This window comes from Lethenteron reissneri, chromosome 28 (genome assembly GCF_015708825.2).
Source record: "Lethenteron reissneri isolate LAM-NWPU_2019-01 chromosome 28, ASM1570882v1, whole genome shotgun sequence".
Lineage (NCBI taxonomy): Eukaryota > Metazoa > Chordata > Hyperoartia > Petromyzontiformes > Petromyzontidae > Lethenteron > Lethenteron reissneri.
In genome coordinates, this window is record NC_083806.1 from 6,581,789 (window position 1) to 6,609,038 (window position 27,250).

The following is a 27,250-nucleotide window of genomic DNA, read 5'->3' on the forward strand; positions in this document are numbered from 1 at the left end:
TGGTGACCCCTAGCCCAATGATTACAAGCGAGTGGACCGGACGCGGTGGAGAGGTCATCTGGAACATGTTAAGCTCAGCTCGGTTCGGAAGGTATTTGGCCAAAGTGGAGATTACTGCACTGGTTTTCCTTCACGGTGCCTTTTTTTGTGCCCGCCGTTCACCCGTGTCTTGGACGTTTGACCTCTCTGGGAGTCTGGACTGTGCACCTCTCTTGCCGTGCGTAGCAGCCTTCACGAACGTCAACAGCGCGCGTTGTGAGCGCGCACATTCCACGTAGCCGTGGCTTCACACTTCCGCGGAATTGATGCGCGGACAGCGACAGAGGGTTTGACCTTTAGCTTTTGACTGTCTCTACCGGTCCCGTAACAAAGAGCCCTTCAGCATAATAGTAATAAACTAAAAACGTAACTTTTTTTTTTTAATCAGGGAAGGCTCACTGAGCTGTATAGCTCTTTTTTTAGAAGCGACCTGGCCACAAATGATAGCTCAACAAAGTGGCTAATCACGTGGAAATGTTTTGCAGCCAAACGCTCTAAACGCGTGTTAATTCTAAAACCGGAGGACCTCTAAATATACAGCAGCAGGCGTCAGAGTCGGGACCGAACCCACGACCTCCTGCATACCAGACGAGGGAATTAACATCTCGCCACCTCGATGTTACAATAATAATAATGATCATAATAACCATCCGTGATCGAGCAACTGCTAGATCTCTCACGGACCTGCGATGCAACAATCCACCCAGCACCTCCTGCACACGTCGTGGTTTCTCTTTCGAGGTCGACCTCCCAAGGTGACGAGTTCTCTCAGCTGCCACCCTCTGTCGTTATTCTCGACCATCGGTGCGTCATCCGCTCCAGCGACGTGGCCCGCTAACAACCCTCGCCGCGGTCATCGTCCATCGAGCGCCTGCACGTGAGCGGATTTCATCGCTCCGTCTCCGTGGCGGTCGCCTACTCGAAAGCGCTCCACTCCCTGGGTGGCCACTCCCGCCGTTCTTCGCCGACCGTGGGTCACCGTCCTCTTGTTAGCGACGTGCCCTGCCAGCGATCGAGACGCACGCACACAAAAACACTTGTAAAGAACTCCAAGCATGCGGAATATTCCGGCGTGTAATCCTGACCGACTCCCCGTGCCGCTTGCCGATGTTCCCTGCCCGAGCCTCACTCCTCCAAAAACCCTCTTGCGAAAACAGTAGTGAATCAAACTTTGACCTTTGACCCCGATTGCATCTGCATGCCACCACTGGACACGCGAACCAGTGGACTCGCTCAACGCGTTATCACCAGATCCACCCACGAACAACAAATGCTAATTTAAACGGTTGTTGTTATTTTTTTTGTTCCACCGTGTGGTGTGAGTGGATCGGCACGGTTTCATTTTTTTGTGTCGAGGTTGGGTGGGTGGTGGTCAAGTGGACAGCAACAGGAGTATATTATTGGGTACCTTTGGTTCTTTGCGCCGTTCTTATGTTGCAAGGCTATGACGAAAGCGCCGTGATTAACGGACATGGTCTGCATTGGAAAACCCAGGAGTAGCCTGGTGAATATCAGAAATTTTGCCGACGAATGAGTGAAGCGGGCAGTGCCGTTGCTACCAGTATGTGATCCGTGGTTTGAGACGTAGACTCGAGTGGAGATTCAGACTTACATAGACACCCATAGATTCACATCGAAACCCAAAGACAGGTAGCCTTATTTTCACATTGACACCCAGGGATTAGCATAAAGACCCAAAGAATTACAGAGACTCGCAGACTTCAACGCTGGGTGAGCCAGCCATCTGCTGCTGAGTGAGTCAGCGGATGGGCTTCTAGAGTAGCCTGACGAATATCTGAAACTTTGCCGATGAATTATTGAAGCGGTCATTGGTCGTTGCTGCACGGTCCGTGGTTTGGACTCTCCTCAAGCATCCGTCGGTGTAGGAGGAGACAGCCGTGTGTCTGTCATGTGACGTTCCCGGAGGGACTCGGTGCAGAGCGGTGTTTTGCACGCAAATGAAAACAAGTGGGTGGGCAGAAATAAGGGTGCCCTTTTGTGCGGCAGTGATATTTTTAATCCGAGTTCGTGGCCCGCCGCCTAATGACGGGAGGCTCAGGAAAAAAACAGCAGGGCATTAACCTGCTCACACATTGGAACACTTATCCAGGCACTCAAAATAATCGAGCATCACCTTTTACCCAAATAGTTGACTACGCCTACGCAGTAAACGGTACCTTTAACAATTGTGAAGCTTGTTGCGGTTGTGCTGTACAGATGTCCGATGTGAGTGTCGAGACTCATTGGGATGGTTTGGCCAATTACACTCGTAATTGTTTGGAATAGGAGAGGAAAGTGTGGTACCTGGAGAAAACCCATACACATACGAGGGGATAACGCTCCAAGCTCTGCACAGATTACTCACTGTACTGCCATCTCCTGGTCACATCGGAAGCCAGCGCGTTTGGGAGTTTCACACATTTGTGTGAAACCACCAACCCCCGTCTATTAACAAACATAACATATACCAGACCAAACAAGGTCGACGCAACAGTAGAAAATGCACTAAAAGTGTCTAAGCAACGGTGGCGGGATGTTAATTACCTTGCCTGGTATACAGGAGGTCGTGGGTTCGATCCCGACCCTGACGCCTGCTGCTGTATATTTTGAGTCTGTGTCTCTCTCTCATCATCATCATCACGGTGGCTAGGAGATGTTAACTACCTCGCCTGGTATACAGGAGGTCGTGGGTTCGATCCCGACCCTTGACGCCTGCTGTATATTTGGAGTTTGCATGTCTCTCTCTCCCCATGGTGGCGTGGATTTTTCTCCAGGTCCTCCGGTTTTCCCCCTCCACATTTAGAATCAACATCACGCGGTTGGAGTATTCGGCTGCCATAATTGTCCACGTGATGGCTCAACGAAGTGGGCTCGTCATCACGTGTGGTTGCGTCGCTTCTGATAAAAGAGCCACACACCTCAGTGGGCCTCACCTCGTAAAGTAAAAAAAATAGTATGAAGAATTTTTTGAAACTTTCAACAAAAATACAAGAGACATAGTTCCGGGGTCGGTACACATCCGGCTAGTGACCGGCACGTGCACGTATAATCGTAGTGATCTCCAGCTGTGATCTAGAAAGTGGGAAAAGGAGAGAAAAGAGGAAAAGGAAGAACGAAAACACGGAGAAAAATGTTTAAAAAATGGGCATGGCGGGAAGAGATGGGGCTATTGTCAGATTAGAGGGGATCAAGTCATCCTGTAGCCACGAGTGATCCCTGCGACAGAACCCCAAGTGGTTTAGTTTATTTTGTTTAACGAGGTAAGCGCTCAGAGGCCAGGATAGTCTCATTTGCAAGAGTGACCTTAGGGGTTGGGGGGGGGGCGATGATTGCCAAGTATAATCAGTGTCGCCGTGATGATGATGTCATATGGAGGAATAGCAACATTTTACAGATTGGCATTACATTTTGATAACCAGTCAAGAGCAATGCACGAGTTCATTTCAGAGATGTTTCGGGGCAATGAGTAACGGTGGATAGGTGTTCACGACCAGATGTTCCATCGTTTTGAAGTTATCTTTCACACTTGCACTGTGAAGTGTCCTTGCGTCTCCATGCATGCACAACGCCGTCGGCAGCGTCCTTGCGGTGTTCTCGTGTGGTTTAAAGAAAAAAAAACTGAACAGAACTGCATTCACTCTAAGGATGAAACACATGCAAGGGATTCATGTTATTGGTTCTTTCGGTAAAGTCACGTAGAAGGGAAATAATAAAACATAATAAAATTCTCACGTTTCGGCCACAACGCAAGCAGCCGTCCTCAGGTGAAGAACAGAGCTGTCGGAAAGACAGCTTCCTAAGTGATCCTGTCAGAAAGACAGCGTCCTAAGTGATCCTTAAGTGATCCTTAGGAAGCTGTCTTTCCGACAGCTGTTCTTCACCTGAGGACGGCTGCTTGCGTTGTGGCCGAAACGTCGTGAGAATTTTTTTATTTTATCATTTCCCTTCCACGTGACTTTACCGAAAGAACCAAGAATATTAATCTCTGCAGACACGAAAGCTTTAAATCGAAACATGCAAGGGAAGCTAACGATGACAGAGATTGTGAAATGCCATTAGACGAGAGAGTAATGCGCCTCGGACGTTACGCTATCTGGGCGAAATCGCCTAAGCTCTGGTGATGCACAACATACAAAACATATTTTTTACATAAAACAAGGCAATAAATGGACCGAGACCTCACAGATATTGGACCAGCTTGACATTTATTACAAAAGTATGCACATAAACATTAAAATCACCAACACAAACATGGATGATGTACATGTAAACAAGGCCAACTAAAAAAAAATACACAACCGTCATAAATATAACCAAGGCATATGATTGAATGTAGTTTCACATTTCAATAACAAATAAATGATACTGCGTATGTTTCTGCAATTCTGCTGTACAGATCTCCGACGTTTGGGTCGTACTGCATGCTGTTTGACACGATGTCTGACGTTTCGCTCCACGTGCTGGCAGCTTCTCCAGGAATTGAAATTACTTCGTTGTGACCCCCTCTTCTGAGCTCATCATCTTCATCATCCGTTATCTATCCACCGCTGGATGAAGACCTCCCTAAGCAGTCGCCATCTCTCGTGGTCCTGACACTACACCTCTCCGAAAGATGCTGCCAGCACGTGCAGGGAAACATCGGACACAATACCGAACAAAACGCGGTACAACCCGTAAACACGTCGGAAAACACATCAACGACGTTGACCTGATAGTTGCGTTTTTAAAAACCATGCCCAGTCGATGGCTCGTTTTGGTTAAGCCGCTTAATGAATCAAAGCTGATCCATGTACATCTTATGGTGATGGTGCGCACTGCGGAATTGTGTTGTTTTTCACACGATCTAAAGACCTGCACTCTTCCTCTTACACTTTGAATTCTAGAAACACTAATCTTAAAGTTTTCCATAAAAGTAGGACATCGGTAAAACAAAACAAAAGATGCACACATTCAATTACACAAACAAGCAAAACTGCGATTTCACGGTCGCTTGGAGGACAGCAGGCCTTTTGCCGGGCCTCCAGGGAACAGGTTGTGTATTTACGGTCCCAAACCAGGCATCGGTCATTAATGTGGCTTCAGAAAGTGCTGGGCGATGGCTGTAATCCCTGTCATCACGCCTATCCCACTGGATGGGTGGCCGCTAATTAATAGCGAGCAAAGAGTCTTGAGTGCAGACAGTCACGTAGGCTATGTATCAACAGCTGTGAACACTGCATTAGTTGTACTGTTTGACGACAAAATATAATTGTTTAATAAAAAATACAAACGCATTGACGCAGCTGCATTCTTCGTCTAAAGCTGCTTAACTAAGACTTTGCATGTGTACGCATTCCAAGGAAGCTTTGTATAAATGTAATATTCCATAATGCTGTTATATTGCATAATTACAGGAATAAAATAATCTAAATGTTTACAAGGTACGCTGCCACTAAAATATTTAAGTTTATACCATCGTGGCGTCATCGGGTTTTTAAATAGCTTTAAAAAATCAAACGAGGGCTTTGCTGTTCATGGTAGGCCACTGAGGTTCAGCTTTCACCTCCTACTCTGCCACTACTTTGTCCCGTTTCATGCGGGACCGGTCGCCAATTAACGATGACGAACGCAGACGGCATTTCGCAGGACGAGGGTAAACACAACTGCTCTCCGACCCACGAGGTACGACCGTGCCGTCAGGTGTTTGTCGCACGGGGGTTGTGTGGTGGTGATGGTGGCCTTTTTGTGGCGGTGTTCGTGACGGCCGTGGTGGCGGTGGCGGAGGGGGGAGGTTGGAGAACGTGGGGTGGCTCGATGCTTAGCATTCACCAGCAATGCCCTAACGAGAGATCAAACAGAGAAGACGGAGCAATTTACGGACGTGGCCACTGCACAAATAACAGGTCAATAGAAGGCGAACACCACAGGGCATCTCATATTCATTGCGCATTCGTGCATTTATCCACATGTAATCCATGTGCCGAGGTCAAAATGTGTGTACCTATACTAGTTTATATATATTCGTGCTTTATGTATGCAACAATGCATGTCAAATTTACAATAATTTACAGCCCTTTCTCAACCCATTGCTGGTTGACAGCTCTCCCCCCCCAACTCATCCCATAAAGTGTCAGTCGTGCAGGTTGTCTGACCATACTTCATTACACCGGTCAGCACAGGTTCAGACATCACTCACCACTGATGTCAGCCATGGCCGGGCATGAGGGCCAGGTGGTGCATTGCACTAATCGCCGCACCACCATGCCACGCCACAAAATTTAATTATTTTAGTTGGCAGATACATCATCATAACACCATAATTTAATTGAACTGCCATATGGTTGCAATTAAGATACGTGCACTCACGAGGTATGGACAAAATGAACGCGTGTGGGCTCAATGAGATGCTACGGCGCGCGTCTGGCCTGTCAATGCTGACGATCACCTGGGGCCGTCCTCTTCTAATCACGCCTATTGAGCAGCATGCGCGAGAGCTCCTGGTCCGTCATGGCGACGTCGGCGCACAGGCCCATGGCTTGGCTCAGGTGCACGGCGAGCAGGTGTTTGCACTGGAAGGAGGGGCGGGAGCAGCAATGGAAACCCACACGGAGAAACGAGACGTTAATGGTGAAATAAACACGGCATTACCACGGCAGTGAGTACTGCACAGGTTTTCGCGGTAAAATGTTGCTATTCCTCTATACGACATCATCATCATCACTGCAATGATTACAAGCCGCAAAGAATGACAAGCCATCGCAAAGGACCTTGGCTAAGAAGCTTCACCGGTGTAATGCTACAAGTGTTTTCATCTTCAGATCAATTAGTAAACGAATATCCAACGCTTCAATACCTGATTATACAATTATCGCCCCCCCCCCAGGTCATTCTTGCAAATGAGACTATCCTGGTCTCTTGAGCTCTCACCTCATTAAAAAAAATAAACCAAACCACTCGGGGCTCTGTCGCAGGGATCATCTAGTGGCTACAGGAGGATTTGATCCCCTCTCGTTCATCTATTCCTGATCTTACCAATATCCCCATCTCCTCCTGGCATGCTAATTTCTTCACTTCTTTTATCCTCCGTTATGCGTTTTTTTTGGGGCAGCATCGAGTGCTGTTCGTCACAATATCAGACGTTTCGCTCCATGTGCTGCGAGCTTGTGAGTGTCACATCGGACATCCTGCACAAACAACGCATGGGACGGCCCCGAAAATACATTGGAGAACACTGCATTTTATTGCTGAACACAAAACAGTTAGTCGGAACGGTAATTGGTCTTGTCGACAGCCCCGACCTTGGTAAATTCCACATTACTGTAGTGGGGGCCAGTCTTTGTATAGGAGGACCACCGATGACTTCCCAATGCCGTGAAGAAATTGACACAGCGGTTGTTAGGAAATCCGTAGATTAAATCTGAAATTGCAGATTTTATCAGATGGAGCCGATGGCGAGGTGGGTCGTAACCTGCCCATATCAGCGTTGGTTTCATTATGTGCGGTATAAGATCGGATCTTTGTAGTGGAAGCGCTCATTTGTGTTCAGTCAGTCTGAGTGGAAATCTGATAAACGTACGAGTGCCAATTTAAAAATGCGTGCGCTAGTTGTCCACCGAAAAGGATTTTACAGATACCCGTGTGACATTGGCTTAGTGGCATTCAGCAGCATGGAAGCACATTAAAGTGGATAATACGATATATGTTATTGCTGCGTGTTTTGCTTCCCATATTCCAAAGAGGGTCTTTTTTTTTTGTTGGAAAATCTGAAATGAAAAGTGACATGAGTTTGCTGCCACTTAAACAAAAATGTCACGAGTCTGAAATAAGTACCTGGGGTTGTTTACACAAGGAGATGAGTATACACAAGGCGGGTTATTTAAAGTCTTGGGACTCAGACGAGGCTTTCATGGGTGAATGGAGGTCAATTATTATTTTAAAAGAAAATAAATACATAACCAAACAAACTTACAGACCCATAACGAGGACCGACAACATAACCAAAACAAAACAAAACAATTACCGATAGTTTTATCTCCAGGGATCGATACAAACACTGAAAACTTATGCTATAATGGCGGGTTCACAGTTTGACGGAATGAGCAAAGAACTCACTATGCTGAGGGCACACCCAGGGGCCCGTGTCGCAAGACATAGATAACATGTCGTAATGTCTACTTGTACAGATCGCTGACAGTCCACAGGGGGAATTCTGACACTGCGTAAATATGCAGTCCTTTCGAGCGTTAACTTTCAACGAGTACAAGCTGTGTGAATTCTGCTTTTGATTAGCTTTGGCATGGCTGTGGCGGGATGAAAGACCTTGTCTGAGCCGTGGTGTAGTCGAGTAAGAAAGTTGATCGGTGCCTCTGCAGCGATTAAAATCTCACACAGTCACGCATTAGAATTTGTGCTCAGCGTCCATTTACTCCATTGCGAGAGATATTTTTGCCAAGCGGCATGGCAATGCGATTTTGAGTTAAAATTTAACGCTCAGGTGCGAGGTTGTTAAATCTTTGCCCGTAATGGAGGTGGGAGGTGATCACGGTGGAAATAAGAGAGGCTGAGAAGGCAACACAAGAGAAAGGGGCTGGTATCAAAACAGAAACAAAAAATATCCAAGTGCGCCGTATGTAGAGTTCGTGAGAATGTGGTAGGATTTAGACAAGTTATAAATCCGACTTGCATTCTATAGCACGGACGTTGTTATTTAAACTTTACTGTGATCCTACTCCATCTCATGACATAATGCCAATAGCACAATCGAGATTAAGTTAAGGAAACAGACCAAAAACTTAAAAATGAGTGGGCGAAAAAAAAAAACTCAACACATATTTGTATTAAATAAATTATGTGGCTCCTGATCAGTAGCCAAAGACTACATTTTCTAAAGTAATCTGATTTCCGGGTTAAATTACCAGTTTAGTCACCACCATTGAACTGCCACAACCAGACACGTTCGTACACACAGCACTAAGCTGCGTGCACACTGGAACATTTGCAATCTGAAAGACACACATGACTCACTCGCGGGCAGGTGGATTGTCTCCATTGAAACTCTCTGGCAGCTGTTGCAACGTGGGTGCTTTGTGGCTGCTTGTATTATTTCGTGTCATTTGTTCCCGTCGCATCCGACTATTTGCGCAGCGCACGTTGATACGCGGTTGCGTTTCGAAGACGTCATTTGCTATCTCGAAAGTAATGCTGCAAAAAAAGGAATTAATTACCATTGTCCTTCTGGCACTGGATATTTGATTAATTTTTGAATAATATATATTGCTATGAACCAGGCAAACCCGAGTATGATTCCCAGTCAGGGCTTACATTATTCTTATCAATTATTGCGGGAAGCAATTTTATGAATGAGCGTTTAGCCACAGATTACGTATTGACGCCATAAAAATATAAATAGCCGCATGAGGTCACACGCCAATGAACCCAATCGCTAAAAGGACCCGTTTTCATTTTCTCCTCCAAATCTGTGTTTGGAAAACCAGTTAATAGCCAGCGTAACAGTTAATGCTATCGTGGACCACACACAAAGCACGTGGGAAGAGGAGGAAGCTGATGTGCTGTGGTTGACAAGCATGGTGGTGGGCGTGGAAAGAGGATTGATTCAACCTAAAGCCATCGTCGTTCATCACTCTTTCTTCGGCCAGGTGGCTCAGCGGTTAGGCGAGCGGCTCACAATCGGAAGGCTGCGAGTTTAAATCCTTTTTGGGCGTTGACTCAGCCCATCATCTTTATAGGGGTGATAAATTAAGTACCACTTTCTGGGGAAATCAACAGTGGTTCCCCTTTTAGAGACCTCCCCACCATAGAAATGTGGAATTTCCACACTGGTTCAGTGCTGTAAAAATGAGATGAGCACCAATACCTCAATGCTCGTTAAGAGCAGGAAATCACAGTGACTTTTGCAATCATCCAGCAAGGTAACATTTGCGGATTTAGTGACACCGCTGGATGACGGGCAGTCACGGACAGTGCAAAATTGTACGCCCGGGATTCAAATACTCGGTCGTGGCGCAATTAAATATAGATTTCTGTGGATGCGATGTGTTACATGTCAATAAAACGGAGCGCGGGGCATGCCTGACTTTCTGGCACTGCAAGCGACTGTCCGAATATTTAAAAACAATGCGCACTTCATCCTCCCTTGCTTGTATCACACACTCGCACTTACAGCCAAATATGAAGTTACGGTGTTAAAGTTACACTCTCGTATATAATGAGTTTTGTATAACTGTATATATGGGTGATCAGCACCTGTAATTAACTAAAACTATCTCATGCGAATAAGACTATCCTGGTCTATTCAGTTTCCACCTGGTTAAACAATATAAACGAAACTAAATGTGCTGGAAAAGTCAGTGCCAGAAGAACAATGACCGTGTGCTTCTTACACCATATTTGCGTCTTGTTCGAAAAGTGTAGGTTTCGATCCTGCACTATTATTCTGTTGTGTTGTATGGTCTTTCCAGCCCTTTACAAACTTGCTCCTTCCACATGACAGAGCAAGACCACCGAAGGATAATAGTTTGTCCCCCATTATTTTTACACGCCCAAACCAAAGAAGTCTGCGTTTTCGTATCTTTCGCACGTAATTACACAGGAATGCACACACAACTATTACCGCAATTTGAAGTTATCACCGAAACAGAGCAAAAACCGTTATAGCGGAAGTATATTGTACATCATTGGGTCTTTTAAAATAGAGATCGACATCAGTTTGACAGTCACGATCAGACATTTGTTGAATAACATGCTATAAAGCGTGCTATAAAATAGCTTTTTTTGCGTTGCATACAAAAATAATTACAAAAGCGAGTGCGGCAGTGTTTACCGTTACTCGCACGTGATAGCACAATATATGAAAAACGCCTCCTGAAATTAACGGAACCAAGTGGTCAGGTGTCGCACCAACATATCACCTTTCTTCCCCTCCCCGCACCACCGAGCTCATTGAATATGACCCGCTAGAACTAATCTGTAACATTAAACCACGCTTCTGCCGAACGCTTTCTACACACCGCTGCGTAAAAAAAAAACTATAATAGAAAACAACAACCTTTCCGTGGCCCGCGGTGGTTTCGGTGGGAGCTGGCTGCTGGGGATTTACGAGCGCTTTTTGGGGGAAGGTCAGCACAAAGGTCCTGCCTAGGAAGCGGCGCAGTTGGGTCGCTTCTTGTTGCCGTCTCAGAACGAACCAACGGAAAAAGCTATGACGCATCTACCACGGCAAACAACAAAAATTGCTGGCGTTTCTAAAGTCAATAACCGCCGCCCCCCCCGCCGCCCCCCCGGTTAAATGTCAGTCTTTCCCAGGCGTGGTGCGGACCTCAGGAGGGGACGAGCGGGCAAGCGAAGGCAATCCCCGGCCCTGCGTCTGCCGTGCGGTAACCGCATGTCGCTCATTTTTCCTCACCGATCAATGGCCTGCGCGCCTCCTTCAGCATTTACGCTAAGCCCTGACCGTAAATGAGAGGGATAGAGACATTGATAGATGCGGGCAGTTGCGAGGCCACGGAACGATCGAGCGACGCCCGCGGTCGGTGTGGCAGTGCCGTTTGTGTGACGTGACGATGGTGCAAAGTTTACGATCCGGCCCGTTGAACCACAAATGAAGCGCACGCCTCCGACGATGACCCATGCAGGGGATGTAATTATTCGTCGCTGAGCGAATTAATCAGGCGCGTTTGCCACAACTGAATCGATTAGTTCATTCAACTTGCACTTTTAATCACAATTTTGACAGTAACTTGAATCACGTGTGAATGTGGTGTGTATATATCAGAGGTGGGACAAAGTCATTGTTATGCAAGTCCAAGTCGAGTCTGAAGTCATCAAATTCATGACTCGAGTCTGACTCGAGTCCAAGTCACATGACTCGAGTCCACACCTCAGAGGTGGGACAAAGTCATTGTTATGCAAGTCCAAGTCGAGTCTGAAGTCATCAAATTCATGACTCGAGTCTGACTCGAGTCCAAGTCACATGACTCGAGTCCACACCTCTGGTATATATACGCAAACGATAAATATTGTATTCTCTGGGTTATAAAACTCTCCAGAGAGGAAGAAGCACCCCAAATTTGTCCTTGGTGTCAATAAAATCGTATATATTTTATCATAAACACACACCTAAAAGATTGTAAGATGCATTCCCAACTTTTGATTTTATTTACCCGGAAAAAACGTGTAATTCTCCAGAAAAAAATATATTCTTTATATATCCAGTGAAGCAACCTGACATTTCGTCGAACACGTTGAACTGTTAACAGTAAAATTATTCGGAGGTTGCTATTGGACAAGAGTCACCAAGAGGAAAGGAAGGAACGGAAAACAATCGAGGGGTCCCTTTGTCCAGCAGTGGGAAGTTCCAGGATGACAACAACGAACAACGACCCCATAACAACAGTGCAGACACATTTGTAAGTGCGCCTTTGAGGGTGTGACAAGAGGGTAAAGATCTGCACAATGTTAATAGCTGGCATTGATGGATCGCTTTACACCCCGAACTGTTAATGCTCAAGTGGGACTCGAATTTGCACAAAAAAATCCCCACTCCCTCCAGTAGGTGAATTCTCAAAGTACAGTACCGTCTAAGACTAGTGAGGTAGAATTTAATGATTGCATCACGTGGTGCTGCGAAGAGACGAAGATGCATGGAGCAGCAAAAGATGCATGGAGCAGCAAAAGGTGCAGGGCGGAAAGAGTAGCGCAGACCGAGATGGAGAGTCGTGGTGAAATGGGATACGAGGAGCACGGATGTGATGAGAGAATCGCAGTAGGTGATGTAAGCAGCCGATCCTATGCAGATTTTATCAATGAAGATGTAAATCTACGGGTCTGTACATCAATATATATGTGAATCTGTGGGTCTGTTTGTAAAGTTATGGATCATACAAGTGCTTGCGAGACTATATGCATTCATGTAGAGGGAGAAGTAGTGTAGTGGTTAGGACGCTGTGCTACAAACCCGGCGACCCGAGTTCGATTTCTACTCACGACTAACATCAATGATGATTATTTGACAGTCCTGGGCCTCCCCTAGGTCGACTCAGCCTTAAATGAGTTCCTGGTGTGGTGTGGAAACATCGCCACTGGGGAGATAAAGGGGGGCCGGGCGTGGTGCTGGCCACCCACCCTCTTGTGAGCCGTGCCAGCCTCCCTTAGGTGCTCGCTAACAGCACTTGCCCCAACGGACGGTTAAGGCTATACGGGAGACTCTTAACCTTTGTATCTATGTAAGCCTATGGTTCATGTAAGTGTATTTCAGTTCAATGGTCTCTGTAAGTCTATGGATCACAATGTAAGGCGAGTGGATGTGACTATAGACACGTGAACAACAAAATATCCGAGCAGCTGGCCCCATGCAATACTGGAATGGGACTTTTGTCTGAGAAAAATAAGAAGAATGTTTGGCACTGTGGAGGATAAGTGTGTGCATTTTCCTGCATTCCTTACATTATTAATATTCTGTAGACACAACACATGCAGATTAAAGTCTGCAAAGGGCAACAACAGCCACCACCACTGTCACCAACAGAAGAAAAAAATCAACACCGGACAATGCCTGGCTATGTTGGTGAATGTAAACGAATAAAAATGAGGCTGAAAAATAAATTAAACACACGCACGCATAATGCAATCTCACCAGGCGAGGTTCAAAGGGACACTCTCTCTGTCTCCCGGTCCCCTGAGAGTGCTGACTTCAGCCGCGTCGCATGTGCTCATTTTCCCAGCGTATACGAACAATCTAAACAGCTTAACAAATGTAGCCACTTCCACAGGCGGTAACGACGCAAAGCATCACATTATTGAAATGTCATGGTGACAAGCGGCACGTCGCAGCAACCTACAGGACATGGGGTTTCATGACTGTCTCCCAAAGTCCCCTGATTGCACTTTAATGCGGCCGAGACCGTTTACAAAATGTGCCGGCTCGTGAAAACCGAGCCTCACATTAAAATGATGATCACATTGTGTTATGTATCGTATAGGCTTCGAATGAACGAGGACCCATTCCACGCCTGGAAAGAAAGCATTGGGCAGTTCAACCAACATGGTTCAAGGAAGCATGATTCTGCCGATAACTATTATTATTCTCTCTTTGGCTCTTTCGGTAAAGTCACGTAGAAAGAGAAAATAATACATTTAATAATAGCATACGACGTTTCCATTGCAACACAAGCAATCATCATCAGATACAAATGAAAGAGAAAACAAACCTAGTAAACTTAGAAATAGAATGCAATACAACACTATTGCACATATAATGCAATACAACTATTATTATGATTGTTTACCCAGGGCATCCTTACTTAGACTCAAGACGCTTTGTCAGGAGGGTCCTGCCAAGTTTTCACAGTCGAGCCATGTGTAATACCAATCGAGCAATTTGATGTTAACTGTTCATCAATGCGACGTTTGGCCAATACCAGTAAAAATTGTATGTTATGTGTTTTTTTAGCTCTGGGAGGTAACCTGAGAACCTGGAGGATACCCATGCAAAACAGGGGGAGAGAACGCACAGACTCACCACACAGAGAGGCACCCTAGTCGGTAATCGAACCCAGGCCCTGCTTACAGTGAAGCACAAACGTTACGCTGAATGTCGAAACCGGTCCACAGAGTTTTCTTGTGTTGAACCAATGATGCACTCCCAGAAGGCCGTACAGCTGATGATTTGTGGAATAGATTATTTTATATATTTCTCATGTGGAGAGACAAAATGTGGGTAGGAGACATAATTTTTTGTTGTTATTAAAATACTTCACCGTAACGGTTAAAGATTATGTCGACGTTAAAAGCTCAGTGGAATAAACAACAACAACAACAAAAAACAACGCACCAGCAAGATGTGCCCCAGGGAAGCAAGATTTGACAGCTCGAATCCACGGATATCGCGGCTCAAAAAGTACACCTCTAAAAATACGAGCCCTTGTTGCAGCTGTGCATGTCACGTACCACAACGACAATAGACCAATTGCAAGAACAAATCTGACAATACGTAAGCAGCGCTTTATGGCGTCAAGAGTGGAATCGCGAGATTTGTGGGCAATTTCTGGGAGGCCTCTGTGCTGATGACTCCTTGCGCGGCCTTTGTTGAACGGTGTCGAGGTGTTATAGTCAACATTTTTTTTGCTCAAATTTAGTGCATTTAGCCCAGACCAGATATTTCACTCGTCGGTACCACGTGAGGGGGGACAACATCAGCGGTTCCAACTTTCTTAACGCGGTCAATAACAGTGAATTACGTGAGAACTGTTTGAAACGGGTGGGTTAGCGAATAAATCACTCTTATTGGCTGTATAAATCGTTACTCGTAGAGTTTTGCTACCTTCAGGAGGTAGCGGAGTTTGCTCTGGGCCAATGGTCTAAATGTGTACGGGAAAAAAAAACCACCCCCTGTAAACACCAAGCACAGTCAGTGGATTTATAAATAGGAAAAGATTAAATGCGTACAGCAGGCCCGGGACGTGGGCGTGAAACAACAGAACATCCTTGCACTTGAACGAGCACTCGAGTGATTAATGCGCAATGTGTAGCTCCCACATGTGTCCGATTGGTAAGGCTTGTGTTTAATAAATAAGAATGTAATTGAGTGAGAGTGAATTTCACGGGTGCAGCGCTTTGATAAGAATTTTGAATTAAGCTGTTATGAAATGACGAATGGATTTTTAGAGACGATTAAACTTCTACCGATCGATTTATGGGGGTTTTGTTACTACAATACAAAACCGTACTAATGATTTTAACTAAACAATGGCACTGCTTTCAGCCAATTTTTTTTTATTGCGCCAAGTGAATGAACGCGTTAACGTGTGCAGTTCATTTAGCAGGAGAACAAAACGAGTTGCGGAAGAATGGAAAGTTGCGTGGAAATTTGCGCGCAAGGAGTGAATGTAGATTCAAACGAGCGGCTCACATGGCACGGTCAGCAGAGGACACCTCGTAAAACGTTGCCGCGTTCGCAAAGTGAGATTACTTGCGCACAGTGTTCGCCACAGACGACGCTGCCACCGCTCATATAGAGATTGCTTTCTCTGGCAACTGCTCCATTCGCGGCTTGTGCGATTGACAAGAATAAGTTTTATATATGTATACAAAATAAATTGTTAATGAGTTAATGACGCCAATTTGTCACAGAACAGATCACATGCTTAATGAGTAACCCTCCCCCACAATACCAATGAATTGTCACGGCTCAGGGTGATGATTTACTTCAAGGATCAATAAAAACATTGTGGTGAAAGTAGCGGCCACTAGTGGATGCAGGCTGCAGGGAACTTTGGCAGGTGGCTGACAGCAGTGCAACACAATGCATGCTGTACTGTACTTCTATGCTCCCAAGCCTTTGCTTCCCACCTTCACCAACCCGCACTGACCCAACACTGGTGGAGTCTGGTCAAATAAACCCCACAGGCCGCACGCCATGGGGAGGCCTTCACCCTCCAGTGTATTCACAAATCGGAACGTGCATGCATGCGTACGTTGTCTCACATTGCGTTGGGACGGACACATTTTCTTCAACTCTTTTGGGTTGGTTGTTGTAAACGACAAAGTGACCACGCATTCAGCTCTTTTGAGATGGTGGTCTGAATGCTTTTGTACATGCAACGCACATCTTTGTGTTGTTAAATATTGCGCGAGTGTAGCAGTCGACTGAAAAGATACGAGCATTGGCAAGCCACAGCGATGCGTACTGTCGGGGCTGCAGCGCTACAGATATCGCGCATCCTGGTTCAAATTGTGCGCACACAGTTCTGGGCCATCGCACGTCAATTCCATTAAAAGACAAGCCATCAAACATGGCCTAGTTTTCCTGGTCCCTTTCAGAATCATGCACGAACTCGTGGGTCCTTCCAAATAAATAATTAGTGTGTATTGGGAAAACAAATGCTGGTGGTGCACGATCATTACTCCCAGAGAACAAAGAATATTGGCACATTTTTTCCATTTGTGAACCATAATATTTAAGCCCGCCACCAGACGTCCAGCAATGGCATTTGTACTGAACTACTTTTGGGTGACGGAGCAGTGCCAGAGCAGTTCGCGCACTGCACTATGAGCCCAACGATATGAGTTTGATTTTCGGCCACAGCTAACATCAGTGGCGGATGATATATCTGATCCATTTCTGGTACCCCTTCCTAAACTTTTCCAACCGGCACTGGCCAGCACGATGAAGCTCAATCAAACAACAGCCGAGACCAAGGCAGCATGGAAAGGCCTTCATCCAGCAATGGATTAACAACAGACTGTAAAAATAATATAATTTTCCTGGACTTTTAGGATCCTTGGGAAGTCCAGCAGATTAATCCCTTAGATGGATTGTGCCAAATGGGTGTATGGGGGAAAAGGTCAAATGTGTTGTAGCGCACGCTGGTAGATTTCGTTGGCAAGGTTTCTCGAAAATCCGCAGAAATTACGAAATTGATGCCGCATTATTGTTTACCATCAATCGCAAAGATGGGGTCCAAGTGTGCGGCGACGCCATGACACACGACACAGGCACTGACTATATAAATCTGTCTTCAAGCCAGCCCCCACAATACTTTCCATTATCGTTCAAAATTATACTTTAAGTGAAAACAGATGTCATTTCTTAAATGGGGTTGTTTAATTATTTAGTTTGTGTTTGTCCTGATAAATATCCAAACTCGGACTCGTCATACTGAATTTCTGTAATATACGTAACGTTTGCCACATTCATTCAATGTTTTTCCCCCCCTTCTTTTGCCCGAGTCTGACAACTCTAGCTGAAGACGGCACACCCGAATGTCATGCACAACAACGACTCCTATAGTATGTGCCCAATAACATCACTTATCATTTGCTCTCACGCAGGGAAATAGTGTGAAGTTCATGCCAATGCAAAAAAAGCTGTAAATTAAAAACCGTCTCCCTGCTTCACGGAGAGTTTGACAGCGCGCCTCTTAGTCTGCGAGCCCAGACCAGATATTTCTCCCGTCGGTACTACCTGATGAAGGCATGACTTTAACGCTTCCAATTTATATTTAAAGCTTTCGTGACTGCAGGGATTCATCTTCTTGGTTCTTTCGGTAAAGTCACGTAGAAGGGAAATAATAAATTAATAATAAAACATTATAAAATAATTCTCACGGCGTTTCGGCCACAACGCCGAAACGTCGAACAGATCTGTCAGAAAGACAGCGTCTGAATGAGACGCTGTCTTTCTGTCGGAAAGACAGCGTTATTATGTTATTTATTTTTTTATTATTTCCCTTCTACGTGACTTTACCGAAAGAACCAAGAAGATGCTTCCAATTTCCTCATGTGGCCAATAAGAGTGAATTTGAGTGGGATTGTCAACTATTAATAGTCACGGGAAATAAATGTGGTACCAGTTTCTGCTCTGGCCCAAAAACGATCTCCACTGGTGCCCTTGAGGCAGTTGTTGGAAATCCACAAAGCTATGGCCTTGGTCTGTTTATCCGCATGGTAATCATTGCTAATCATTCATTTCCACATGATCAGCCACTTTGTTGAGCTATCATTTGTGGCCAGGTCGCTTCTGAAAAATAACTTAATACCTCAGTGAGGTTTGCCTGGTAAGATAGCCTTATTTGTAGATTTGTTCAAGTGAATTGTTTAACTTTCCTATACTTTGCACTCCGATAGTGATTTTGTTTGGTGTTGTGATGACGTTCTGACCTGCCCCTACCTGTGAAAAATAGCTCGTTGGATTCCTCCAGTATAAAAAAAATATTCTCATTCTGAATTTTCCCATAAAGTGTATATCACCTAGGGGTATAACGATTTGCCACCCCTGGCCGATTTTACAAATTATTGCGAATCTGAGACACAGTCTGATTCAACAATGGATTTTTACAATGTGGTGATTGTAGCGCCTTCGAGTGAGTATACGGGACCACGTGAAAAACAACAATTTTTTGGCATGATATTCAATCCATGTATCGCGTACTTCAGTATTGACATCGAATTGATTAAATGTTACATTCATAGAATTAACCAAGAAGGGATGAAAGAGTGAGTCAACTCCCTGAATGGGATTCAAACTCTCAACCTTCCAATCGTTAGGCAAGAACTATCGCATTGATACCCTGGCTGCAATGATTTGTTGTACACATGCCCTTTGTCAATCTCCTGTTGGATGAAGGCCTCCCCTTGCTACGTCAGTCATGGTAGTTTGTTTGACCATATTTAGCCATGCTGTCAATACAAGTTTGTAACGCGAGGGAGCTCATAAACCAATCAAATATCATCACTGATGGTAGTCATGACCAGGAATCGAACTCAGGTCGTGGCAGTTAACAGCACAGCGCACAAACAACTTCACCACCAATCCTCCCAATGGGGAAATGTGCTTTGACTCGGTCATATGGTCATCTATCTATCTCATCTATCCAAGGATGCGATAATTGGTAAATTCATAACAGCCAGGATACAGCTCAAAAACTGACAGCACCGTACGGGAAAAAGTTGGCATGACCTGTAAGCCGACGGCAGACCAGTGACAACACTAACGACGACCGCAGTGCCGAGTGCCACTGTGCACTCTGACTCGTGCCTGAAGGGCCCTCGTGTGCTGACAAGTGGTCTCCAAATTTTCTGCTGCCAGCTGTAAAACCCTGGCTTCCAACTCAAAAGCCCTGCCATATATATGTACGTATATTCTTTCGCACAGTACGTAGCCAACCCTACTAATTGGAGGTGCGGGGAAGGGCAACCAACTAAATACAAAAAGCAGTTCTAAACAAAATGTGATAGTATCGCATATGACTCCGCATGCTATCATAAATCTTTCCCTTGTTTTATGGCCCCACAAAAGTGTGTAAGACACAAACGTGTAAATTGGCTAAGCCTGTTTGGGCAGTTATTTACCCAAACTAAAGCTGAAGCTCATATAAAAGTATTTTTAACGAGGGTTTGAAAAAACCCATAGGGATGGGATTCACGTTGTAAATCTAAATCTAGCACTGGGCATCTTTTCAAGAAAACGTATTCCGTGCTGTTTTTTCACATCCCCCCATGAACAAGTCTGGCCTCGTCCTTCCAGCATTACTGGCTTCATGCCAGTGTGGGACAAAACGTTACATTTTTTACCTTGCTCTTTAATTTCCCAAAGCTCTGAAGGATAAAATATGAATTGTAATGACTATCTGAGATGTGACTGCCAAGGACGCAATATCAATATCACTCAAGCGTGGGTGTGAAAAACTAGTTATATTTAAATCTGCTACTTTTATTTAAAAAAATGTTTTAATGGTTTACCACTGAGTGCCCTCAAAAGTGCCCTAACAGGCCACCCAGACGTTGTCACTTCTTTAATCTTTTGACTTGTTTTTGGTCATAGTACAAAGGTGTCTCAAAATGTGGAAATACAAACCAGGTGTCAAAACAGGATGTGCATCGCATGCCACGCAGACCATGCCACCAGGGACAGAAGGAATGCCAGGCCCTCCTATTGCTTGTTAAATTTATACTTTTTAGTTACTCTGTCAACTTCCCAACCCCCTTTTACTTTCCTCTCCACCAGAAATACTTTCGTTAATGTCAAGTATGGGACCAACAAACTTGCACGAACGGAGCAGTGCTGTGTAAAAGTATTCGAATTTCACATGGTTACTGTGACGACAAAGTGTAGGCAACAAATAAATACTCCAAAAAATAATGTAAAAATTGAATCTTTGTTGCACCAAAAGTTTACAATGTTTTCTCAGGAAAAAGAGGGCCTGACGAGGATGTCTACCACCACTGTAAAATAAAAACAGTGTGTCAGTGTGCTGAAACACACGACTTGGATATAATTGGTTCATGCACATGTACAGCCAATGTATCAATCAACTGCTAGATGAGGGTCTCACCTTGCCATATGGGTCATGGGGATTGTTTGATCATATTTCACCACACTGGTCAGTGCTGGTTGGTGAAGGCAGGAGGATTGGACATGGTCTACCCTGGATGATGAGAATGCCGTACTTCATCACCATATTGCGAACCTCCACCAGCGGTGCTCAGATCTCCAAGCTGTCAAACCGAAACTTGGCAAGGACACCTCTGTGTGTCACGGTGCCCCGAATGTCAACAAGGCATAAGTAACGACAACTCATCGTGTGTCAGTGGCATCACGACCTCATGGCTCACAGCAGTCATTATCCTATGTACCGCCATCGCTCAGCGCAAAAGCAAGTTCCCTCGGCTCATAACTCAATGGTGGCAAGCAGCCTGAGATTCAGATCAGACTGCCGTACATGCCCACGACAAATAATTGTAATCTATATGGGACCCAGCTGGCCACATTGCCTTGTCATCATCATCTCCATCAGCGTCGTTATTTGTGCTATGCCTCCCATGGAGTATGTCTCAACATTCCAGAACAAAGTTTGCATTTTTGATAATTACTCGGAAAGGAAGGAATTGCAGAACTACAATTATCAAAACCCATGCAGTAGAGGCAACATATACGACAATTAAATAATAAACTAGACTGAAGAGCTAAATTGTGCTTGACACTACTCTCATTTTCACATCCATGTGGCTATAACCAATTCGGCACGATCATTTTCGCACCGTTGTGGTAAAAGCGCCACGCCTACTACATGTGAACATGCAGCTACTCTGCAAAGTTGTCCATTATTGTTTGTCGAGGACTGCCCCTTTAGTAACATTTGTTTAACCGGGGTGAGAACTCAAAGAGACCAGGAGAGAGACTCAATTGCAAGAGTGACCTGACCACCACAAATGGCAAAAGCAAATAACATGAAAACAAAGTAAAACAATTAGAACAAAAATACACGAATTAGAAATTTGAGCAAAAACAACTACATTACAAAAAGAAAATCTAAACAGTGCACAAACATAAATCAATAATAAACAAGATACATTTCCTGCAACGAAATTTGGCTTGGCCGAATTACTTTTGAAAACAAAGTTGAGCTGCAAAAACATGAACATGGATTTTGGGTAATTATTGCACTTATATGGAAACAGCCAGGGATATATGGCATATACAATTGCGCGTCGCTAGGTGGAATCAATTGCCAGATTGAACTCGATAACGTGGCAATCAAGCGGTTGGGTGATTTGGATATCGACCCGTGTTAGCAACGCGTAAGATGACGAAAGGTGCGTCGCGGAAACAAATCAAGTGAACGGCAGGTCTATGCTTCCGTATGTTTAGCTCGTACCAGCAACGTCTCGCTGCGCTTGAGAACGGAGTAGAGAAAGGCGGGACACGGGCAGGTGAGGCACGGTGCCAGACTTGTGTACGTTCTCCCCGAGCTTCCCACCACCTGTACGTACGAGCGTCGGGGCAAGAAGTCCCATGTGAGCTCAACCGGCATGTATAATGCTGACTTATCAACGAACATAGTGTATGTGATATTAGGAAAATAAATCAATAAATGGGGAATGGTCTGTTTTCACAGACAAATGTTTTCCAGCGGCATATGTTCGAATTTGGCAAAACCCTGCGCCAGGTTTAGACTTTATTTGAGTAAGTAGTGGCCTTAGTAGGTGCTTGCTTGCAGCCCGCATAGGTGCTCACGAACAGCCCTTGCCCCAACAGGCTATGAAGGCTATACAGGGGATCTTTGCCTTTGTTGTGTGCGAGTGTAGACAGTCGACTAGTCACTCAGGCAATCGGTATAAACCTGGTAGGCCGTGCGGCCGCTTGGTGTCGTGATGTGCGAGACGTAGCGCCGGTCGGTCAAATCCAGGGCTTGCAGAGCGACGGTGCCGAACACGAAGCTCAGACTGTGTCCCCAGAAATCAAATCACCACACACGAAGGAGACGCCATTGAAGAGATAATACAAATGGGAGGATAAAAAAAGGTGAATAAAAGAATTGATCCTTGGATTGAATGGGCAACCCTGGATCTTGACAATTCGGCGAATCGCCAGTAGTTGAATCCACTGCGTAGGTGTGTCGCTGTTGACCTGTATAGCTCTCCGATGAGCTTATGGGGTGTAACAAGTGTTGTTCGAGACCTTCTTGTGAAAATTAATATTTCATTTCCTGAAGAATCTTCCAGCACATGGAGCAAAACGTCGGACATCAAGTCGAACAATACACGGTACAACTGGTAAAACACATCGGAGCTGTACCACACAACTGTGAACACCTATGCAGTAAAAATGTGTTTATGTCACCAACACTGTCATATTTTTCCGTGAATCGGTACACGCTTTTTATTTATTCAGCATATATTAATTACATGCAGGCAGAGCAAGCTGTAATACAGTGTTGCAGTCAGCATGTTTTGCTACAGGACAAGTTTGAATGTATTCTGAGCTTTGAATGCAGGCGGCGCCCAGTAAATGCCGTGTGGTATTTGCGAAGCACGTTTCCTCGTCGCAAAGTTGACATGAACTATATAAAATCACACAAGAGTGGAAATATGATGCACAAACACAGTTTGCTAGGTTCTTGTTGTTGTATGGGTTGAGTGTCCGTGTTGCGTTGAATAAACACTCACCCACTGAGCAGGTCATCAGATACTGGAAGACAAAACCCACAAGGCACACAATGTTAAACAAGTTAATTGGCCATGACCGTAAAACAAACAACGTCTGAAATAAGGCATCTTTGAGCTACAATTACTTCTAAAAGGGTATTGTTTGTATGCTACACGACTTGTTTCTTTTAATTAGAATGCCTATTTAAAACTACAGAGTTTCTGGGAGGCTCAACGGAGAGGAGACACTTGGTGAACTAGAAGCTGCTCCCTCTGGGAAACCCGCCCACTTTTACATGCCACGCCCACTCAATCACTAGCCCCTCTGCACAGTGAGTGGCCTCCTCACTCTTTCTGACATCAGCCCCGTCCACTCATCTGCCAGCGCCACCCACTACCCAGGGTAGCCCCCACTCTATTCCCATAGAACGAGTCGAATACGAAGACATCAAGTTTTAAACTGGGACAAAATCCCAACTTTCGAAAAATGGTTCGGTAGAAAGTAACCAGGACAGCCAGCCTTTCTGAAACCGGGTCTTACCTGGCCAAACCACGACATTTTAGAACCTTTAACATGTATTGCCTCACACTTCACTAGTGTGCGGCAATAGGCCTCATATTTATTGTATCAATTTCAACTGAATAAAAAATGAATATGCCTTTTTGCTGGAGTTTGTCACTTTTAAATCGGAGCTGTAGTTGTACGGTAATTATTGCTTTAATGGGCTGCTCAAGAGCACCAGATTGCCCAAACTCGCTTAGGAGGTGAGTCAACAGGATCATTTATTGTGTCAGATAAAGGGGCAGGCTTCTGGTTCCAGACATTAACTCAATAATGGCAAAAGCCCTTGTGTCCCCCTGTCCATTTGTGATGATAGGGGCTGGATTCCGCAATTCCCACCTCTGCCTTCCTGCTTATCAGCTCCGCGTGCTCCAGTTGTACAATGGCTAAAGTGGCTTTTAAACAATCGTAAATTATTAACACTGCAGTATTAAAGGTATTGTTACTGTATTACCTCACCATGGAGTTCAATGCTTTTTTGACGTGTTTTTTATCCCGTTAAAATGTATGGCCTTTGTAAAATCTTTGTGTCTTTCTGCCTGCTTTAAAATATGGATTATTTTCAAGGTGACATTTTTTACAATATTGCAATCGTTTTTGTGCAAATTTAAAATACAGTGCAACCTTGGGTCTGAAATGAGTTTCTGATAAGGCTCTACTCCAAGATTACTCAGCCTAAAATGAGTATCAGTTCAAGTATTTGTTCAGGGAATGGCTAAGATTCATATTACAGTTAACTCTTCATAATCCAGAGGCAAATTATATCCGGTTGAGGATGAACCAAGGTTGCAAAAAAAATACGTAAACATCTGTACATGGTGGCGCACACCTGTAATTCAGCACTCTGGGCATGAAAGTGCAATACGCTGGCTTGCCAACAGAATGCAGTACAGCAGAGTGTGGACTGATATATTCTGTGCCTTATGTATGGGATTGAGTGTTGCCCCCTCGCACGCGTGGAGTTTCTCCGGGTGCTCCGGTTTCCCTCCCACATGCATAAACACTCAGTAATTGCATGAAACCTATCTTAATATATAAAGTCCTGCAAAGCAATTGTTGGCACCAGCTTACCACCTGGGCAGCCTTCCAGCTTGCGTATGTGGTTGCTCAGCGATTTTGACATGCAATTTACATGAAAGACGCAATATTAAATGAATCCTTACTCTAAAAAATAAATACAGAATTATTAGCTGCTGCTAATTCTTGACTCCCGGTGCCTATGTGACTGCAAACACATCAGCCAGTAGACCGATTACTTAAAGAAACAATTAAAAAAGCAAGCGACACATTCTATATCTTAACTCCCATTCTATTTATATACAGTATTCTTATTTATATAGTTAGCGTTATCCGTGGTTTTTTTTAATATCAGCGCCATGCCTTCTGCCTTCCCTTTGTCTAGCATAATCTCGAGCTGACTCTCAGTGTATGGTCAGGGTCAATACAACCCCAGACAATGAAGGCCCAAGCCACCTGATTCACACTTGTTATTTTTGCCGCCTAACAGACCTATCTGGAACAAACGCCCCAGGTTGACAATGCACTGTTACCACGGACACTGGAGGGGGGTGGGGGGGGGTCAGAAACACAGGGATTTAATGATAACGAGCACGGGCACATTCAATCCCTAAAGCGACTGCAGTATTGGATCAAACGTAGAAATCCCACATGTGGTCATTCAGCTGAGCAACTGCCGACAGAGAGGTGACCGGCTGGGGTAGGGGTTGCTTGTACATGCAATGTGGGAATCCTATGACATGCATGCAAGGTATGATGGGAGTCATGCCTTCATGCTGTTTGTGAACAGCACCACCTTTCTGTGTTATTATATCTATTTGTTAACGTGCCTGCACGTATTTCATCATTGACACAACGTGTTGCGATTGAAGGATCCACATTGCAGTTAACGAATCGCAACCTGCGTACACCACAAGAGCCTTGAAGGTGCTGCACAGGTGTGACACAGTAACACTCATCTGCACTGAACTGTCGAGAAAGTTTGCTTTATTTTCTCAGCACTAATCCCACCCGATGAGATTAGTTTTGTCCCCGCACAAACTTAAGAGAAGCCGTGAAATGCTCAACAGTGCAGGGGAAACAAACACTACACACTGCTATGTCAGATCAACATCACTTAATATGAAATATGATTGCCCACGGAAATGTTTTTCCCACCAGAAGATGTTTAAAATGCAGCATAAGCAAGAGTGTGCAAAGTATGAGGGATGAGCAGTTTTCTTCGTGCTGGACTTATTGTGAAATGCGTTTGGCATTGGACAGTAGTTGGGAGGCCACAATCGTATAACGTTCACCCCGATTGCTTATACCAGTCGCTAGGATTGTACTATTGTTATTTGGTCACAATACATCATCGTGCATCATGGGGTAGAGCGGTGACACAGTGGTTTGCACACTGCACTCCAAGCTCGGTGAGTCTCGGCCATGGCTATGTATGAAACGTCGTGATTTATTTTTTTATTTCTATTATTACTTTTAGTAATTTTTGATTTTATTTTTTACCTACGTGACTTTACCGAAAAAACCTAAGAGTATGAGTCCTTGCAGTCACGAAAGCTTCAAATCTAGAAATATGTATGTTGAATTTCTTTTGCACCATACGTAGCCAACCGTGCTCATCGAAGGTGCGGCTAGCATCGATGGCAAGTGACGTCTGCAACAGCCCCCATTGACCCGCGTGGTGACTGTTGTTGGGAAATGAGTTTCAGGTCTATTTTGTTTGACCAGGTGAGAACTCAAGAGACCAGGAGATAGACTCATTTGCAAGCGTGATGATCTGGGTCACTACAAATGACAAAAGTAAAACAAACAAAACAAAGTACAGCGATTAAGCAACTAGCAAATCAAAACCAAAATCTAATAAAAAAACTAGTCACATGAGGAAGTCAAATTATTGTAAACACAAATCAATGTTAAATCAAAGCTAAATATTAAATTCCCTGCAGTGCAAATCCACTCGGGCAGATTACTTTCAGATTGATCAAAGCACAAATTACACAAATAAGCAACAGAAACATTAAACAGATATATAGGTTTATTATTGTACTAATATGTAAACAAAGAAGGAAAAACATCAAAAGCAATTGCAAATTAAGTTAACATAAAGAATCAACATCAAATTGTGATTGAGACGGGAGTGTAACCCCTCATCACGTTGGGAAATCGAAACTACCATTGGAGGCCACGGCCCAGCGTGCCCTCAGTTTGAAC

The 27,250-nt window shown here is 44.7% G+C and overlaps 1 protein-coding gene across 3 annotated transcripts in view; it reads right to left on the minus strand.

Moving 5' to 3' along the window:
• Positions 1 to 4,225: 4,225 nt before the first annotated feature.
• Positions 4,226 to 27,250, minus strand: part of ZSWIM7 (zinc finger SWIM-type containing 7) — a 48,551-nt gene continuing 25,526 nt past the window's right edge. For all 3 annotated transcript variants that reach the window (XM_061561964.1, XM_061561962.1, XM_061561963.1), the window contains exons 4-8: positions 23,482 to 23,503; positions 22,656 to 22,758; positions 22,191 to 22,295; positions 6,464 to 6,587; positions 4,226 to 5,857 (exon numbers count right to left, since the gene is read on the minus strand). In XM_061561964.1, the coding sequence (XP_061417948.1) occupies positions 6,480 to 6,587; positions 22,191 to 22,295; positions 22,656 to 22,758; positions 23,482 to 23,503 (338 nt within the window). In that variant the 3' untranslated portion in view covers positions 4,226 to 5,857; positions 6,464 to 6,479. The remainder of the gene's footprint in view (positions 5,858 to 6,463; positions 6,588 to 22,190; positions 22,296 to 22,655; positions 22,759 to 23,481; positions 23,504 to 27,250) is intronic.